The 19738-nt window shown below is 44.6% G+C and overlaps 1 protein-coding gene across 1 annotated transcript; it reads left to right on the top strand.

The window, feature by feature from the left end:
- Positions 1 to 15195: 15195 nt before the first annotated feature.
- On the top strand, positions 15196 to 16131 carry LOC116831523 (olfactory receptor 51G2-like). Its single transcript, XM_032791603.1, has one exon. It carries the CDS (start codon positions 15196 to 15198, stop codon positions 16129 to 16131), a length of 936 nt encoding a protein of 311 aa, XP_032647494.1.
- The last annotated feature ends 3607 nt before the right edge of the window (positions 16132 to 19738 follow it).

Raw genomic sequence — 19738 nt, forward strand, 5'->3', positions numbered from 1 at the left:
ACAATCAACCACTTTAATGGACTTTATGCCTCTTCCCTCTGCACGCACGGTGAGCTCTGCTGGCACGCACAGAATCCACCGGGCCTGTCAAATGAAAGCTGAGATTGCCGAGCAGTGTCTTGATTCCAGAAATTGGTGCTTTAAGAAAGACGGGAAATAGTGCAAGTTTCCTGATGAAATTGCAGGAGCTGTCACTGCTAGCCGTATCTCAAGAGGAGCACCCACAAACTCAGGCACTGAGGGCTAGTTAGTGGTCACACAGTCCATCAGTGGCAGAGATGCTGTTTCCCTCTGCACTTGGCTGCAGAGCCCCATGCTGTAAGGAACAGGGTTACACCACAGACAGCCGGACATAACAGTGATGGGCTCGCAGAGCCTCTGGGTTCCTGAGGCACAGCTCAGAGGGTCTCCTCCCCTAGTCAGGCATGAGACATGCACACACTGGGTAAGCAAGGCCATGCACATTCTTAATAGACATAGGAATGACCCAAGCCAAGCTCACATGCCTGCTGCTAGCTCTCTATTGAATCGACACAACTCCTTCCCCAGTGTAAGTGGCCCCAAAGTTGGTGATGTTGGAAATTTGGATGCAGGATTTGAGATCTATCTCCAGCTACAAATATTCTTAGTGCTCACAGATCAGGTGAGGATCAGGATCAGAGTGAGGGGCAGTCCATCTAGGCTCTGTTCTGCCAGGGAACTCTACAGATACTTCGCTCTCTGAAAGCATGTCCTGATTCCCTCCTTTTCTGCCCAGCTGCAGGAGGGGCCCAGAACTCCCTCCTCAAAAGGAGCTGTGCTAATGACTGCCCTCATCACCAAGTGGTGTTGGGAAGAGTTCAGGTTCTCCAACCGGTGACCCAAATTGTTCTTATGGGGCACACCGAGCTGAAATCTCTCTACGGCACTTAGCTCTGGGTATAATTACTGTAGTGTCCGAGCACCTCACAATCACTAACATGATTATCAGTACAACAACCAGTGCGGCACGGCCGTGCTATTAACTCCACTGGGCAGATCCCAAGGCCAGAAGACACCACAGTGATCACTTTGTCTGACCCCTTGCACAGCACAGGCCAGAGACTGGCCCCACAATAACTCCTAGAGCAGAGTAAGAACAGCATCCTGCCTCGATTTAACAGTTGTCAGTGATGGAGAATCTGCCATGGCCTTTGGTATATTGTTCCACTGGTTAATTACCCTCATTGTTAAAAAAATTACACCTTAGTTCCAGTCTGAATATGTTTAGTTTTGGCTTCCAGTCTTTGGATCCTCTTGTAAGTTTCTCCGCTTGCTTGATTGTTAAACATTTGTTCCTCATGCTGGTATTTACAGACTGCCATCAAGTCACACCATAACCTTCTCTGTGTTATGCTAAATAGATTGAGCTCCTTGAGTCCATCACTATAAGGCAGGTTTTCTAATCCTTTAATCATTCCCATAGTTATTCTCTGACCCCTTTCCAATTGAGCAACTTTCTTCTTGAACAGTAGACACCAGAACTGGATCCCAGCAGTGCTCACACCAGGGTCAAACAGAGAGGTAAAATAACCTCTCTGCTCCTACTCGAGATTCCCCTGGTTGTACATCACAGATTGCACTCACTTTTTGAGCCCTAGAACTGAGCTGGGAGCTCATGTACAGCTTATTATCACCCCCAAGTCATTTTCAGAGTCACTGTTTCCCAGGATTGGGTATCCCATTTGGTATAGATTGTCTGTGTTCCTTGTTTCTAGATTTAGACCTGTACATTGAGCCGTATTAAAGCACTTATTTTTGTGGCACAGAGGGACTAAACGAGTTGCCCAAGGTCACAGGAGATGTCTGTGGAAGAGCCTGGAATTAAGCCCAATCATCTGTGTCCCAGGGTAGCACTTTAACTATTGAACCATCACTCCTCACTGGGGCTAGTGGCTGGAGAGGGGGCAGCTGGCAGCTCAGCATGCTGAGATTAGCAAAAACGGAGGGAATTAAAGTCCTGTAACATCACAAAACAGGAACCCAAGAAGAATTCCTTTTCCTGATAATAATGCAGAGTCATGCTTTCTCCTGAATCAAATTCTTTTTGGACCCAATTAACTTTTGGCCTTCACAACATCCCGTGGCAATGAGTTCTGCAGGCTGGAGGTACATTGTGTGAAGAAATACATCCTGTTATTTGTTTTAAACCTGCTGCCTATTAATTTCAGTTGATAACCCCAGTTCTTGTGTTATTTTAGAAAATAAGGGTTAGAAGGGATCTCAGGAGGCATCTAGTCCAACCCTCTGCTCAAAGCTTATGAGGAGGAGTAAATAACACTTCTTTATTTACTTTCTCCACACCAGTCATATCCCCACTTAATCGTCTCTTTTCCAAGATGAAAAGTCCAAGTCTTATGAGTCTGTTAATCTCTCCTCATATGATCGTTGTCGATACCTCTAATCATTTTTGTTGTCCTTCTCTGTAGTTTTACCATTCAAATATATCTTTTTTTTTTAGATGGGGCAACCAGAAGTGCACGCGGTATTCAGGATAGGGGCATACCATGGCTTTGTTCTGAGGCAATCTAATATTTTCTGTTTATTATCTATCCCTTTCCAAATGGTACCTAACATTCTGTTCAGGCTATTTGACTGCTGCTTCACCATGAGTGGATGTTTTCAGAGAACTATCCCCAGTGACTCCAAGATGGTTTTTTTGAGTGGTAACAGCTCATTTCGATCCCATCAGTTTGTCTGTATCATTGGCATTATGTTTTCCACTGTACATTAATTTGCACTTATCAACACTGTATTTCATTTACCCTTTTGTTGCCCAGTCCCCTAGTTTTGTGAGATCCCTTTGTAACTTTTTGTAATCTTCTTTGAACTCCAGTGTATTAAGTAAATTTTCCTCATCTGCAAATTTTGCCACCTTTTTTCACATAATTTATGAGTGTGTTGACTAGGACCGGTCTCCGCACCGACCTCTCTGGGACACCACTATTTGCAACTCTCCCTTCCAAAAACTGATCACCCTTTCTTTCCTATCTTTTAACCAGTTACCAACCCATGAGACCACTTTCCCTCTTTTCCCAGGACAGTTTTCTTTGCTTATTAGCCTTTAGCAAGGGAACTTGTCAAAGGTTTTCTGAAATTCTAAATACACTATGTCCGCCGGATCCCCCTTCACCACGTGCTTGTTGACTCTTCAAAGAATTCTAGTAGATTGATGAGGCAGGATTTCCCCTTACAAAAGGCATGTTGATTCTTCCCCAACAAATTGTATTAATCTGTGTGTGTGATAATTCTGTTCTGTACTATAGTTTCAACCAATTTGCCTGATACTTAAATCAGGCATACTGGCCTGTCATTGCCAGGATCACCTCTGGAGCCCTTTTTAAATATTGGCATCCCATTAGCTATCCTCATACATAAGCTGATTTAAATGAAAGGTTACAAACTAGTTAGTAATTCTGCAATTTCACATTTGTGTTCCTTCAGAACCCTTGGGTGTATCCCATCTTGTCCTGTGACTTATAGTTTAATTTATCATTTTGTTCCAATTTGCTCCTGTGTGATCGAAATTTTACACAGTTGGCAGAGGAGGTCTCACCAGTGCCTCATATAAGTATATTAATATTTCCCTATCTTGCTCAACACATTCTAGGACCTCATTTGCCTTGTTCACAGATGCATCACATTATTGGCTCACTTTAATCCTGGGAGTGACTAATACATCAAGCACTTTCTCCTCTGTCGTTTCCAAGTTGCCCTTGGCTATATAGAGAGGGGTGCAGTGAGTAGGAGAAGGGAAGATAGAGAGCTGACTTGTTGACTGTGAACAAACATGTTCATGGGGACAAAATACAACCAGGTCTTTCTCTTCCTCTGTCGTTTCAGACTTACCCTTGGCTGTATAAACGGGGATATAATGAGCAGAAATAGGAAGATTGAGAGCTGATGTGATGACAGTGGACGAGCACTTTCACAGGGATGAAACATAAGCTACTCATGGGCTCTTTAATTTAGCAGGGAAAGGTATTACACCAACCAATGGCTGGAAACTGAAGGCAGACAAATCACATTTGGAAATGAGGCACACATTTTTATCAGCAAGGGTGCTTAACCAATGGGACAAACCCCCAAGGGAGGTGGTGGATTCTCCTGATACCACCAGACCAAGACAGGAGGCCTTCCTGGAAGATGCGCTTTAGCAGAACACAAGTTATGAGTTAGTCAAGCAAAAGTCACTGGGATCAATACAGGAGGTAGCTGGGTGAAGTTCTGGAGCCCGTGCTATACAGGAGGTCAGACTGGGTCAGTGGTTCTTAGAATTTTTTGATCACGATGCCAGTTCTTTGTCACTGTACGAGTTTACACTCCCCTCCTCAGCACACAAATACATATACTGATATATGGTGGAGTGAGGCTTCACTTGAAGCAGTTTCAGCTTCTTTATTCTTCATTTGTGTTTTATTTGCTGTTCCACAAATGAGTCAACGATCGATTGGAATAAGAGCTAAAAAGAAAACTGTGACTTACCTGTCTGAAGAAATCAGCCTTGTTAGTTATTCATTGCTCTGGGTAAAATGTGCACTGGAAGGTCTTTTCCCTAAAGCTTCTTATGCCTCCCCCCCCGGATACATTCTCCCAGGGGCGCTCACCCCCTGTTTGTGAACCTCTGGACTAGATGCTCTAATGGCTCCTTCTTGTCTTAAATTCTATGACTCTAAGAATGATCGTCATTTGTGGATTGTTATCTTGAACAAGTTGCTGCTCTGCATGCTGATAGGCACTCAACAAGAATATACGTGTTAGGCAAAAACATTCTTTCCCCCAAGAATCAGGCAAGCACAAACAATACGGAAGGAGGATTCATTCACGGCACCAGGAAAACTGGTAAACAGCTTAAAAAATATAGTGCCCCAGTGGCCGGTTATATACATTCTCTTATCAATTCATTTGCATTTATTTGTACATACAGAGACAGATATCAGTACACAAAGTGGGTGACGGATAGCTCAGTGGTTTGAGCATTGGCCTGCTAAACCCTGGATTGAGACCTCAGCCCTTGAGGGGGCCACTTAGGAAGAAGCGGGAAAATCAGTACTTTTGTCCTGGTCATGAAGGCAGGGGGCTGGACTTGATGACCTTTCAAGATCCCTTCCAGCTCTAGGAGATAGGATGCTCCATGATTTAAAGAGAGAACTCTAACAAAGACAATAATAGGAACAATATGTACCTATAGAAGTCATCCTGGTTACATCCCTCATGAGGGGATTAGCACTGAAATTTACTGTACTGGTTGAAATTTGGGGTAGTGTGGTTGCAATACAACAGTATTGGCCTCCGGGAGCCATCCCAGAGTGCTTCATTGTGACCGCTCTGGACAGCATTCTCAACTCAGATGCATTGGCCAGGTAGACAGGAAAAAGCTCTGGAACTTCTGAATCTCATTTCCTGTTTGGGCAGTGTGGGGGCAATCTGCAGGTGAGTGCAGATCTCATCAGCAGAGGTGAATATGATGGAGTCCTAGAATAGCAAAAGAGCCCCAGTATTGACTGAACGGGAGGTACAGGATCTGATTCCTGTATGGAGAGACAAATCCGTGCTATCAGAACTCTGTTCCAAAAGATGAAATGCCCAACTATTTGAAAATATATCCAAGGGCATGAAGGACAGAGGCTATAACAGGGACCTGCATCAGTGCCAGGTGAAACTTAAGGAGCTCAGGCAAGACTACCAAAACACCAGAGAGGCAAATGGTCACTCCGGGTCAGAGCCCCAGAGTGCCACTTCTATGATGAGCTACATGTCATTCTAGGAGGTGCCCCTACAACTACCCCACCCCTGTGCTTTGACCCCATCAATAGAGTAACACACAATAGGGATGCGGGTTTTGGGGACAAGGAAGATAGCTCACAGAATGCAAGCAGAGAAAGCGTTTCCCCCCAACAGTTGGGAACTGTTTCTCACCCTAGAACCGGAGTCAGTACCCCCTAAACCCACCCAAGGCTGCCTGCCGGACCAGCCAGGCGGAGAAGGGACCTCTTGTGAGTGTACCATTGTAAATATTGTACATGGTTTAAAAGCAAATGTGTTTAATGATTAATTTGCCCTGGCATTAATGGCCAGTACAATTACTGGAAAAGTCTGTTAACGTGTCTGGGGATAGGCGGAAATCCTCCAGAGACATCTCCATAAAACTCTCCTGGATGTACTCCCAAATCCTTTGCGAAAGGTTTCTGGGGAGGGCAGCCTTATTCCATCCTTCATGGCAGGACACTTTGCTATGCCAGACCAGAAGCACGTAGTCTGGAATCATTGCATAACACAGCATATGGTCCCGGTGTTTGATGGCATTCAAACAACAACTGTTCTTTAGCTCTCTGTTATCCTCAGGAGAGTGATACCATTCATGCTCACCTGGTTGAACTAGAGTGATTTTATTACGTAGACATTCAGAGATGCCCGTTCTTGCTGGGCTGCTTGCCTGTGGCTGAACAGAAATGTTTCCCACTGTTAGCCATGCAGTGGGGGGATGGGTGAAGTGATCATCTCAGAGAATTGGGTGTGTGGGGAGGGGGTTAGTTGGGTTTGTGCTGCCTGTTAACCTGAAAACCGCAGCCCCTCCTCTTTTTAAATTGCCAATCAATTTTAAATAAAGAGTCTATCCATTGTTCTCTAAAATGTGTCTTTTTAACTACAACTCACACCTTTTTTCCCTCCACCAGCAGCAAATGTTTAAACGCTAACACTATCTTCTCCTTCCCAGAGGCTACCGAAGATTAGAAGGCAAAAAAAATCACACTCGCGATTAAATGTTCTCTGAGCTCATGCAGTCCTTCCACACTGAAATAGTTCAGAAGAATGCGTGAAAACAGAGTATGAACAGGAGGACAGGTGGTGGGCTGAAGATGATACTTGGCATCAGCTTGTGACAGAAAGCAAGAGGCAATGCTGAGGCGACTGGAGGAACAAACTGATATGCTCCAGTGTATGGCTGAGGTTCAGGAAAGGCAGCATGAGCAGAGACCACCACTACAGCCCTGTGTAATCAAATGCCCTCCTCCCCAAGTTCCATTGCCTCCTCGCCCAGACGCCCAAGAATGTAGTGTGGGGGGCCTCCGCCCCATAGGACTGCCCAAGCGACAGAAAGCTGGCATTCAATAAGTTTTAAAGTGTAGTGTGGCCTTGTCCCACACCCCACCTGGTACTTGCCTCCTCTCCCATCCCTCCTGGGCTACCTTGGCAGTTATCCCTCTATTTGTGTGATGAATCAATAAAGAATGCATGAATGTGAAGCAACAATGACTTTACTGCCTGTGCAAGTGGTGATCGAAGGGAGGAGGGGAGGTTCGTTAGCTTACAGGGAAGTAGAGTGAACCAAAGGAGGAAGGGGGTTTCCTCAAGAAGAAACCAAAAGAACGTTCACACCATAACCTGGACAGTCATGAAACTGGTTTTCAAAGCTTCTTTGATGTGCACCATGCCCTCCTGTACTCTGCTAACCATCCTGGTGTCTGCCTGCGTGTAATCAGCAGCCAGGAGATTTGCCTCAACCTCCCACACCACCATAAACGTCCCCCCCTTACTCTCATAGATATCGTAGAATGCATAGCAAGCATTAGTAACAATGGGAATATTGGTTTTCCTGAGGTCTAGCAGAGTCAGTAAACTGCACCAGTGAGCTTTGAAACATCCAAATGCACATTCTTCTACCATCCTGCACTTGCTCAGCCTGTAGTTGAACAGCTCCTGACTCCTGTCCAGGCTGCCTGGGTACGGCTTAATGAATCATGACATTAAGGAGTAGGCTGGGTCCCTAAGAATAACTAGGCATTTCAACATCATCAATGGTTATTTTCTGGTCTGTGAAAAAAGTCCCTTGCTGCAGCTTTTGAAACAGAGCAGCGTTCCTTAAGATGTGAGCATCATGTACCTTTCCCGGCCACCTCTCGTTGATGTTGGTGAAATGTTCCTTGTGATCTGCCAGTGGTTGCAGCACCAATGAAAAGTACCCCTTTCAATTTAGGTACTTGCTGGTTTGGTGCTCCGGGCCAAGATAGGCATATGCGTTCCGTCTATCACCCCACCACAGTTAGGGAACCCCATTGCAGAATAGCCATCCATTATGACTTCACATTTCCCAGAGTCACTACCCTTCATATCAGCAGCTTTTTGATTGCCTTGGCTACTTGGATCACAGCAGCCCCCACAGTAGATTTGCCCACTCCAAATTGATACCCAACTCACCGGTAACTGTCTGATGTTGCAAGCTTCCACAGAGCTATCACCACTTGCTTTTTAACTGTGAGGGCTGCTCTCATCTTGGTATTCTTGCACTTCAGGGTAGGGGAAAGCAAGTCACAAAGTTCCATGAAAGTGCTCTTAGGCATGTGATAGTTTTAACGTCACTTGGGACTCATATTAGACAAGCAACACCATGTGGTCTCACCATTCTGTGCTTGTTTCCAGAGCCCAGAATCGGAGTTCTACAGCATGAACTTGCCCCATTAACACCATGATGTCCACACTGACGGAGCCTGTACTTTGAGAGAAGTCTGTGTCCATGTCCACATCATTCTCGTCACCACGCTGCCATCTCCTCCTCACCTGGTTTTGCTTTTGCAGGTTCTGGTTCTTCATATACAGCTGGAAAATCAGTGTGGTGTTTACAGTGCTTATAATTGCGGCAGTGACCTGAGCGGGCTCTGGGCTTCCCATGCTATGGCGTCTGCACTAAAGAAAGATGCAAAATAATTGTCTGCCATTGCTCTGATGGAGGGAGGGGTTACTTGGCTTACAGAGAATTAAAATCAACAAAAGAAGTGGATTTGTATTAAGGAGAAACACACATAATGGCCCCCTCTAGGACTGAACTCAAAACTCTGGGTTTAGCAAGCTAGTGCTCAAACCACTGAGCTATCCCTCCCCCTCTCACCACTATTCCAAGTGGGAGGGAGGGGAAGCAAATGAATAAAAAAAAAATCTGGTCTCTTGTTTTGATCCACTCCATCTCTCTTATACATCTTAACCTGGCAGCAGACAGTGCAGTACGACTGCTAGCCATCATTGTCTCCTGTGTGCTCTCCAGAAGATGGTGCAGTACGACTGCTATCCATCCTTTCCTGGCTGCTCACCAGAAGACAGTGCAGTATGACTTTGGGCAAGACTAAATCTCCAGGAGATGAAACTTGAAAAGAGAATGACCCGGAGTCACTGCCATTTATGTCACCGACGTCTGGCAGGAACACCCATGTCTGCCCAGATGCCCCTGACCAACGTTACCGAGGTCATCTAAAAGAGTACCCAGGACCTTCCTCCTTGTGTCTGATAATGCTCATACTCCTCAGTCCTCCAGCAGTTCGCCTTCCCACTCTCAACTTCTAGTGACTCTTGATCCCAGCTCCTTGCACGCACCTTGCTGGCTGAGGTGAGGTCCTTTTTAAACACAGCTGCCCTGATTAGCCAGCCTGTCCTAATTGATTCTAGGCACTTCTTCATTCTTCATTGGCTTCACGTGTCATAATTAGTCTGCCTGCCTTAAGTAGTTCCAGCAAGTTGCTGCTTATTCTGGAACTGTCCCTGATACCTTACCCAGGGAGAAGGGACCTTCCCAATTTGGGACTAATATATCTGTATTCTATCACTCTTCTGTAACCATCTGGTCTGACCCTGTCACAGGTGTCACTCCAGATTTACATGTGTAAATTTGATCAGAACCTGGCTCTGTTAATTTACCCTTATCAAATGCTCCTGGTGTAACGCTCTTACCCCCAAGAATCCCTCCAAGAGAAGCTGAAGTGGTTTATCTGCGAAGCGTTGGCTGAATCCAGAGAGTTTGATCATCCTATAGGTGTCTCTTCATCCTCACAGGATCTTCACCCTATCCCCATGCGAGGGTCTGTAGGTATCTGGTAAGATACAAGCTCACAGTGACAATTCCTTCAGATGGGCAAGGGAAGGGCTGAAGTCACAAAAGGGTGAATAGTGCTAACACTAATTTTGCACTTGTATACAATTGAGTATTATCATAAACAGACAGTTAAGGGTTAATTCCTCTTTTACCTGTAAAGGATTAAGAAGTTCACAATACCTAGCTGACATCAGACTAGGAGGACCAATTAGGGAACGAGATACTTTCAAAGTTAGGATGGGGGAAAACTTTGGCTGTTCTGTGTGTGCTTCTGCCAGAGTTAAAGACCCCCAAAACAGCCATCTAACCCTTATTAAAATTAGTCAGTATTTAGACAAGAATGTGGTAAATGTCTTTATTTTTCTCTTTGTCATTTCTTTTGCAAACATAGAGCGAGAATCAAATTGGGTGTTTGTGTAACTTTAAGGTTTTGCCCAGAGGGACATACTCTGTGTTGTGAATCTGTTGTCTGGGAGAGCATCTTGCTTTCTACTCTCACAGAGGTATTCCTTTCATCCTTTCGCTTTAATTTAAACACTTCTTTTAAGAAACTGATTGATTTTTCCCTGTTTTAAGATTCAAGGATTTTGAATCTGGGCTCACCAGGAATTGGCCTTGCTTCCCTGTGCGTGCATTTATATATAAAAGCATAACTGGGTCCGAAAAAGAATTAGATCCGTTGATGGAGGATAGGTCCATCAATAGCTATTTGCCAAGATGAGCAGGGACACAACCCCATGCTCTAGGTGTCTCTTAACCTCTGACGGCGAGAAGCTGGGAGCAGACGACAGGGGATGGATCAGTTGATAATTGTTCTTTCCCTCTGAAGAGTCTACATCGTTCACGGTCAGAGGACAGGGCACAGGAGTAAATGGACCATTGGTCTGACCCAATATGGCCATAAAGTGTTACACTGATGGAGGGACTGCTGCAGAAAAGCCTTTTCCAGGGATCCCTCTGTTATAGAGCTGGCGTAGCCAGCCTAGCAGAATCCAGGGGCTGCTCAGCATGGGAGGCTGAGAGGCGACTACTGCTGCCACCTAGGGATGTGATTCTGTAGCATAAGTGATAGAGGCTCATGGTTTGCACTAAATCTGGGCTGGAAAAGAGAGTCTCCCCTTGCCACCCACACAAAATGTTTTGACCCAAACTGAAACGTTTCCTTTTCACCCAATTTTTTGGGTAAGATTTCAAAGAACACTGATCATTTTTCTCTGAGAGCTCAGTTACCAGGATGCTTCCTAGTTGCAGCTGCCTGGATCCCCAAGAGAAATTAGAGCCTTTCATCTGGCTGCATTCTGTGTATGGAAAGGTCAGTACCTCCTGCTCAGTCTATGGCTGGGTATTGTGCCCATCAGCTACTCTCACCAGCCTTCCCATCTCTGGGCAGCCCCCTCCACCCAATACATCTCCCCCTTCAGAACATGACAAGAAATCTGTTTGGAATTTCTGGTATCCTTCCAAAATCAAATACCCACTCTACCAAGATCTAGACAATCTGTCACAGCGGTCTGAGTTACAGTATTATCAAGCCTCATTCAGCAAGCATGAGCCACACCTCCAAAACCCAATGAGATTGGATGAAAAATAATGGTATATAAATATACTGTAATGTGGGGTTCGTTTTCATGTGTCATTGGTTTTTCAGCCTTTGGGGATGCAATTGATTCAGGGTTTCTAGCTTTTCTGCAACTTTTTTTTTTTTAAATTCTTTGGAAAACTGAAAACTGAGATTCCTGCACAGTGTCTAGATTCCAGAAACTGGGGCTCTAAGAAATCGGGATAAAATCCCAGTTGCAGGCACAAACAAGGAGCCTTAGTGATGACAAGCCCAGATTAGAGGAATAGAGCCTGCAGCAGAGCTTGTGCTGCAGTCCAAGTGGGTAGGATCACCAGGCATCCCCTGTGATTTGCCCTCCTACAGTTTGCCATTGGCTGTGACAGGGGTTAGAGCTGGTGCACATTAAGCCAATCAGCTGATGTTCCCTGAAGGCCAAGTGGCCCCCAAGGGAATTTGTAGACATGCTTCATAAAGACACCTGCCTCCCTGTCTGAACAGATACTGCCTGTTGCCTGTGCAACCTCCAAAGACTCGTTGTCCTTTAGAGTGAAGACCTCTGCTGCCAGCGGCTCCCCTTTTAGCAGGAATTGGGTACATTGGCAGGTTTCACAATCTTTAAAATGTGAAGTGAAGGGGAAAGGCTGAAAGTTGTTTCCATTTGCAAATATTCTGTGCAGCGGCAGAGGACTCAGGTGGGCTGTCAGGGTGACTCAGTGATAGTGGCTGTAGGGCAAGCAGCAGTAGGTAGCTTTAGACTCTCTCCTCTGCATGAGCCCATTCACCGCTGTGGGTTATTAAAGCTACACAGAAATCTGAGATTTCAAGTAAGTTCAAAGTGTGAAAACCTCAAGTCCCAAGTCAGAATTTCTCAAGGGCTGCCATTTCTAGAGGTGCCGTGTGCTCTGGGCCCAATCCTGTCAGGGGCTGAGCAAGAGAAGATGCCATGAAATATCAGTGAGTAGTTCCCAAGTCACCTCAGGTGTATTGGCTCCTGGAAATTTATTCAGCAAATGCATTTTCAAAGGTTTTATTCTCTGGCTCGATTGAAAATATAGGAATTCAGAGCTGTGTTGCCCTGTGGTAATTGGTCTGATGAGGCATATTTCTGTTTCCTGACTGGCTGAAGGCTCCAGCACTTCTATACAGTAGGTATCCTTCACAGTTATGGGACTACCTGCATGTGTGCCCCCTCTCTGGTCTCTGAGTGAAAGACACCAGGCCTCAAACCCTGCCCATTCCTGGGTTGGAATCCTGCCATTCTCCCACTCTCAGACTGGGCTCTGGGCTACAGCCCACTGTGGTTCAACTGTGCTTATCCAGCAGGTCAGAGTGCATTTGACACCTGTGGTTCTTCCCTATGGGAGCATGTGAGTAGTGATGAGACGAGTGACCAGACAGCTGTGACCCAAAATACTGTTTAATCTGAACAGTAGGACTAAAGCATAACATGGGGGAATAATAGAGTTTTTTAAACAATAGTCAATACATGTCTGTGACGCCAAGCCCTCCCACTCTGACAGGGGCACAGTCAGTCAGACAGGCTTCTAATTTCCCCAGCAGTGTCTGTGTATGTCAGTCTGAACAGCCTCTCAGCAAAAGTTGCCCCACATCTGGACAGACTCCCAGCACTGGCAATACATGCTGTGTAACGTGCCTGGAGCCTGGAAATAACCTAAATAACAGGTGCTGGAGTTACCATATACAAAAGAGTGATACATATACTAATCCCAGTGCCCGTTACTACTCCAGATACAGACTTCAGACTGACAGAACAGAACCTGAGGAGAACCAGTCATCTATTAACCCAGGGACAGAGGAGCTCCTAGACTTTTGTTTGCTGACAAGTGACTGACTGAGGGCTGATACGCTGGGATCTTTCAGGTTCTGTAGAAATCCAGATGACAGATGCTACATTTTCAGTCCCACTCTAACCTGAGAAATCATCTCTGAAAGCAGATCACAGGAGAAATGATTGGTGGACGTTTGTGTACTAAAGTACAGATGTGTAAATGTTATGACAAATTTTTTCATTCTAATACAAATATTAAAAGTCAAACTTTCAAGATATGCCTGTATACTGAAAGCCAGCAGCAGAGTTGTTGCAATCTCGACAGGAAGGAGCAGTGGAAACTTTACTGCTTAATGGCTTTTGCTTTAGAAAAATATTTCAGAAGTACTCCACATACTGTGTGCAATGGGTTTGTGCTGTTAACCCTTTGTTCAGTGAACAGTTGGATGATTCTTCCATCTGGTAACTGACCAGTAGCTATTTCTAACACTTACGTTCAGGGTCAAGAACACAATCCCTCTGCACTCCCTGGGCAATAGTGTAATAGTGGTTGTATGTAATTAACTCTCATCATCACTTACACAAGCATGGCTGAAGAAATTGGCGCACGCAACCAGATATTAGCGCAAACCGAGTGTTTTCACTGTTCACCCATATGTGACGCTAACCACACATCTGCCCAAATAAAGTAAATGTCTGTGTTAGCTTGTAACTTTCCAAATATCTACAGACCCCGTCTGGGGAGAGGGTGCAGGTCCTGTGAGGATGAAGAGAAACCTTAGGATGATTGAACGCTCTGGATTCAGTCAACATAGGCCAGGCAAAGCACTTCATCTTCTCTTGCAGGGATTTTTGGGGGTCAGAGTGTATCACTGGGAGCATTTGGTAAGGAAAAGTTAACAGAACCTGGTTCTTATTGAATTTACACATGTACATCGGGAACAATGTCATTCAAGTCAATGTTATTGAATTAAAAACTTGTGCCTAAGAATGTATCTCATGTACTGCAAAGAAGCATTGGCTGAATTTGGACTCTCAGGACTGGAGAAAATAAAGAAGTGTATATAATGAGGCAATGAAATATGTTTATAAATAGCTTCAGTGCAGGACAGATAAATACAATGACAGTTTTAACCATGCACTTCCCGTGAATTCACACTCACCTCATGATAAAAATGGACCACTCTCAGAAATGGAGGTCTAGAAAGAGTGTCTGTGCGAAAGTCACAATTATAAAATCACACAGTGCTCAAGTAGGTTGTGCATCTCCCAGCCACAAGACATCAATGGGGCCAAGAGTTTAATAGGATTCAAAGAGGGACTGAATGTTTATGTAGATAACCAGAAAATTGAATTAGAATAGTGAAGATAGTTTCAAAAACTCTTCAGTAAGTTCTAAAACTTCCTGATTTGCACTGCAAAAATTGTCTAACTAATGGGTGCAGGTTATTTCAAAGCTCTCTATTGCAGAGCGTCTTCCACTTCCTCTGAAGCATCTGGAACTGGCCACTGCATACTAGGCTAGATCAGTGGTTCTCAAACGATTGTACAGGTGACCCCTTTCCCACAGCAGCCTCTGAGTGGGACTCCACCTTACAAATTAAAAACACTTGTTTATTTATTGAAAAGCATTATAAATGCTGTAGGCAAAGCGGGGTTTGGGGTGAAGCTGACAACTCACTACCCCCCCATATAAAACCTCCCAACTCCCTGAGGGGTCCTGACACCCAGTTTGAGAACCTCTGGGCTAGATGGACTATGGGTCTGATGCACGATGGCAATGCCTATCTTCCTATTTGTTGTGTAAATCCAAGACTGTGTTTTTGCTAATCTGCCTTGAGCTCCTGGGAGTATCTCAACTTGCACTGAGAGCAGAAAGATGCCTCATTAAATGTCATCTCGTCTCCTGTTCTTTTTCCTTTTAGGAAGGAAAGTTCAGAACTCCTGGGACCTGCCCAGTACATTATGTCAGCTGTCAATGACACCAACTTCAACTCTGCAATGTTGCTTGTCACTTGGTTACCTGGGCTGGAAGACGTCCATCTCTGGTTCCCTATCGTCTTCTGCTTTGTGTATGTTTTTTCCATAGTAGGAAATTCAGTCATTCTGTTCATTATAAAAACAGATCCAAGCCTCCATGAGCCCATGTACATTTTTCTTTCCATGTTGGCCGTCACAGACCTTGGCTTATCGATATCCACCATGCCAACGACACTGGGCTTATACTTGCTTACCTCTAGAGAGATCAGCCTCAATGCCTGTTTTGCCCAGCTGTTCTTCATCCACTTGATTAAATGCATTGAATCCTCCATGCTCTTGTTGATGGCCTTTGACCGCTTCATAGCGATCCATAACCTGCTGAGATATGCTTCCATCCTAACTCTGCCGAGAATAAGCAAGATGGGACTGGTGTGTGTGCTAAGAGGGGTGGCTGTAACACTCCCGCTCCCTTTTCTCCTTCAACGGTTCCGATATTGTCGATCCAATGTCCTCTCCCATTGCTACTGCATAAACCAGGAGGCCATGAAGATGGCTTGTTCAGATATCAGAGTGAACAGCCTCTATGGCTTGTCTGTTCCACTCTTGACGATGGGGTTGGACTCGCTGCTCATCTTCCTCTCTTATGTGATGATCCTCAAAACAGTGCTGAGCATCACCTCCCATGTGGAGTGTCTTAGGGCCATGAACACCTGCTTCTCCCACCTGTGTGCTGTCCTGCTCTTCTACATACCAATGATCGGCCTCTCTGTGATGAGCAGATTCGGAGTTTGCTCTTTTCCTTTGTTTCAAACTGTCCTGGGTTATATCTACCTGCTCGTGCCACCTCTGATGAACCCAATTGTGTACAGTGTGAAAAGCAAACACCTTCGTGAGACGATAATCAGGGCATTCATCAAGTGAAGGCTCAGTTCAGCATCCAGCTCCAGGGATGATGAAGTGATAGACGAAAAATACAGGCCATCTATTCCATCCTTGACCCTTAAATCTGAGAAGACATGAGATAGTGATCTCCATTATAGAGAGAGAGGTTCAGATGGGGTCTAAGGCCTGGAGCAATTGGAGAGCAGCTGCTGAGGGTGGACAGGGCACTGGGGCAAGGAGATCAAGGCAGGAAGAAGCATTTAAAAGTGACTGTGTTTGTAAAGAGCCAGAGAATCAGTGGGATATTGGTCAAAAAAGAGCCACCTCAATGGCTGTACCGACTTCAGAATTCCTGTTGATACAGTTAATAAAAACAAGAGATGTGCAAGCTGTTTCCCATTATACTTGGCCTGTCACTGTCCTGTCCGTGATTAAACACTCACAGGCTATGAAAAATAGTGTAGAGCTATTCTACTGTTGCAGTCCTGGCCCTTCTTGAGCGCTCTGGGTGCTGTGAGATCCTTGAGAAGTGTTCCAGCTGTGAACATGGGGCACAGTCGCCCACCATCCCTTTACGTCCTCAGCCAGAAGTGTCAGACCCATGATTAATACAAGAGCCCCGAGAGAAGCCATTCAGGAAAACCCTCTACCCCCATTGATGGCTCTGCACACAGCACACTTCTGAGCCCACTCTCCACCAAGGCAGAGCTGCCTGTGTGAATGAGGTTCTGATACATAGGAGACCTGGCAAGAAACTGAGACCCAAGTTCCCTCATCCTCCCCTCCATTTGTGTTGCCCTAGCAATGAACTGAAGTGGAAATAGCCCTCATCTCCCCAACAGAGGCACAGCTAATGCCTATCCCCTATTAAGAATGTGCATGGCCTTTCTTAGCCGGCATGTGCATGTCTCATATCTGAAAAAGAAGAAGAGATTCTCTGAGCAGTGCTGCAAGAACCAGTGATTCTTCGAGACAGTCACTGCTATATCCGACTGTCTGTGGTGAAACCCTGTTTCTTACAATAGGAGGCTTTGTAGCCCAGTTCAGAGGGGCGCAGTGTCTCTGCCACTATGTACTATGTGACTAGAAATATCGACTAACTAACCCTCAGTACCTTTGTTTGTGTGAGCATCACTTGACATACGGCCAGAAGCGCCCGATCCTGAAAATTTAATGGGAATCTTGCACTGTGTCCTGTCATTCTTAGAGCCCCAAGTTCTGGATTCAAGGCACACCATGGAGAATCTCAGTTTTCTTAAAATGTTTTTTTTTAACGAGTTTCAGAAAAGCTAGAAAACTAGGGCTGTTGATTAATCACAGTTAACTCATGGGATTAACAAAAAATTAATTGCGTTTAAACAAATAATCATAATTAATCACAGTTTTTATTGCATTGTTAAATCAATAGAATACTAAATGAAATGTATTAAATAGTATGGATGTTTTTTCTACTTTTTCACATATATTGTATTGTGTGTTGTAATTGAAATCAAAGTATGTACTTTTTTAATTGCGAATATTTGCACTGTAAAAATGACAAAAAATATAGTATTTTTTCAATTCACCTCATTCAAGTGCTGTAGTATAATCTCTTTACTGTGAAAGTGCAACTTACACTTGTAGATTTTATTTGTTAAATAACTGCACTGAAAACCAAAACAACATAAAACTTCAGAGCCTATAAATTCACTCAGTCCTAGTTCTTGTTCAGCTAATTGCTAAGACAAACAAGTTCCTTTACATTTACGGGAGATAATGCTGCCTGCTTCCTAATTACAAAATCACCAGAAAGTTAGAACAGGAATTTGCATGGCACTTTTGTAGCCAGCACTGCAAGGTATTTACATGCCAAACATGCTAAACATTCCTATGCGCCTTCATGCTTTGGCCACCGTTGTAGAGGGCGTGCTTCCATGCTGATGACACTTGTGAAAAAAATGTGTTAATTACATTTGTGACTGAAGTCCTTTGGGGAGAATTCTATGTCCCCCACTCTGTTTTACCCGCATTCTGCCATATATTTTATGTTATAGCAGTCTCAGATGATGACCCTGCACATGTTGTTCATTTTAAGAACACTTTCACTGCAGAATTCAAAAAAATGCGAAGGAGGTACCAATATGAGATTTCTAAAGATAGCTACAGCATGCAACCAACCCAGGGGTTGAGAAGGGATTCTTGCTTGTGTATGAAAACTTTGTGGACTGCTTGTATCATCAGTCAGGCTGACAAACTCCCAATTCATATCCTATCTACTTAGTTTATTAGGCTCAGTTAACAACTCTGTTTATTTGCTAGGTAATCTGCTTTGATCTGTTTGCTATCACTTATAATCACTTAAAATATCTTTCTGTAGTTAACAAATTTGTTCTATGTTTGATCATAAACAGAGTGTTTTGAATGATGTGTTTGGGAAAATTGCAGCTCTGTAAACAAAGTCTGTTGCATATCTCTCCCACACTGAGAGGAAAACGACCTATATTAATGAGTTTGCATTTTAGAGATCCCTGTGCGGTGCAAGATGGTTCAGTTCTGGCTTTATACTCCAGGAAAGGTGCAAGACCGGGGAGCTGGGAAATTAGCTCTTCTCTCCTGTTTGTCCTTGAGTGGCGTAAAGTGAAGCACTCAGGCAAATCAGCTGGGTGTGCAGCGCCACCTGCTGTTCTGTTGGGTGATGACAGGGCCTGGAGAGGCTGGCTGGGTCACCAGCATAGATAGCAGTGTGAAAGACGCCAGCCCCGCTGAATGGTGAGGAGCTCAGCGGTTCCAGCGGCTCCCAGACTGCACCCCGGGGTTGACGACCGATCTCAGTGACGCAGCAAGCCATGTGGAATGCATAGCTTGCTGTTCTTCATTAGATTTGCCCTTCATATTGTGGTGGAGTTTTTAAGTGAGATTTCCACTTTGTTATTATCTCTTATTTCGGAAAATGTAAATAGGGACAGAAAAGCAGGAAAATGAGTGTGTGTGAAACTGTTGTGAAACTGGAGCCGTGCAGATTTCAGGCAGAAGAAAAAGAAGATGAATATACAAGATTTTTGGGGTTAAAAGAATTCCAGGTAAAAGATACAGAAGCTCAGAAGCAAGCTGAAGGAGCTACACACCAGAGAATTTTGGAACTCAAACAGCCAGAAACTGAGTAAAAGAAACTACCCATGGAAGTGCCAGGCAACGAAGTGGAATGGAAAGAAAGAGAGAGAAAGCATCTGGGCCAGCAACCAGGGCCAGCTCTAGTTTTTTTTCTGCCCTAAGCAAAAAAAAAAAAAAAAATGACCACCCCCCCCGCTTTTTCTGTGGCTTTTACGCATGTTTGCATAGCCCCTGATTTGTGTTGTTTTCCACTCTGCTCAGCAATGGCTGATGATGGCTCTTTAGCGTCATTCCAAGAACATCTCTCAGGTTCAAAAGAAAGACACGGCTTGTATTCGTGACTTGGTTTATTGGGGGTAACTTGTCTTATTAAAGGAGAATCTTATTTACATTTACTCTTCTTTCAGCTCATGCTCCTACAACTTCACTTCCCAACCAGACTGGAAGTGAGATCAGAGAGTTTCACTCCTTAAAGTCTAAAAACCAGGAGTGTTTCTTTCCCCGCTTCTCCCTCCTTTCGGTAAAAGGCTCCTGGTGTATCTCCCTTCCACCTTCA

This window comes from Chelonoidis abingdonii, chromosome 1, assembly GCF_003597395.2.
Source record: "Chelonoidis abingdonii isolate Lonesome George chromosome 1, CheloAbing_2.0, whole genome shotgun sequence".
NCBI lineage: Eukaryota > Metazoa > Chordata > Testudines > Testudinidae > Chelonoidis > Chelonoidis abingdonii.

Coding starts and splice junctions, on each gene's coding strand:
- LOC116831523 (XM_032791603.1), top strand. CDS start 15,196: ATGTCAGCTGTCAATGACACCAACTTCAACTCTGCAATGTTGCTTGTC.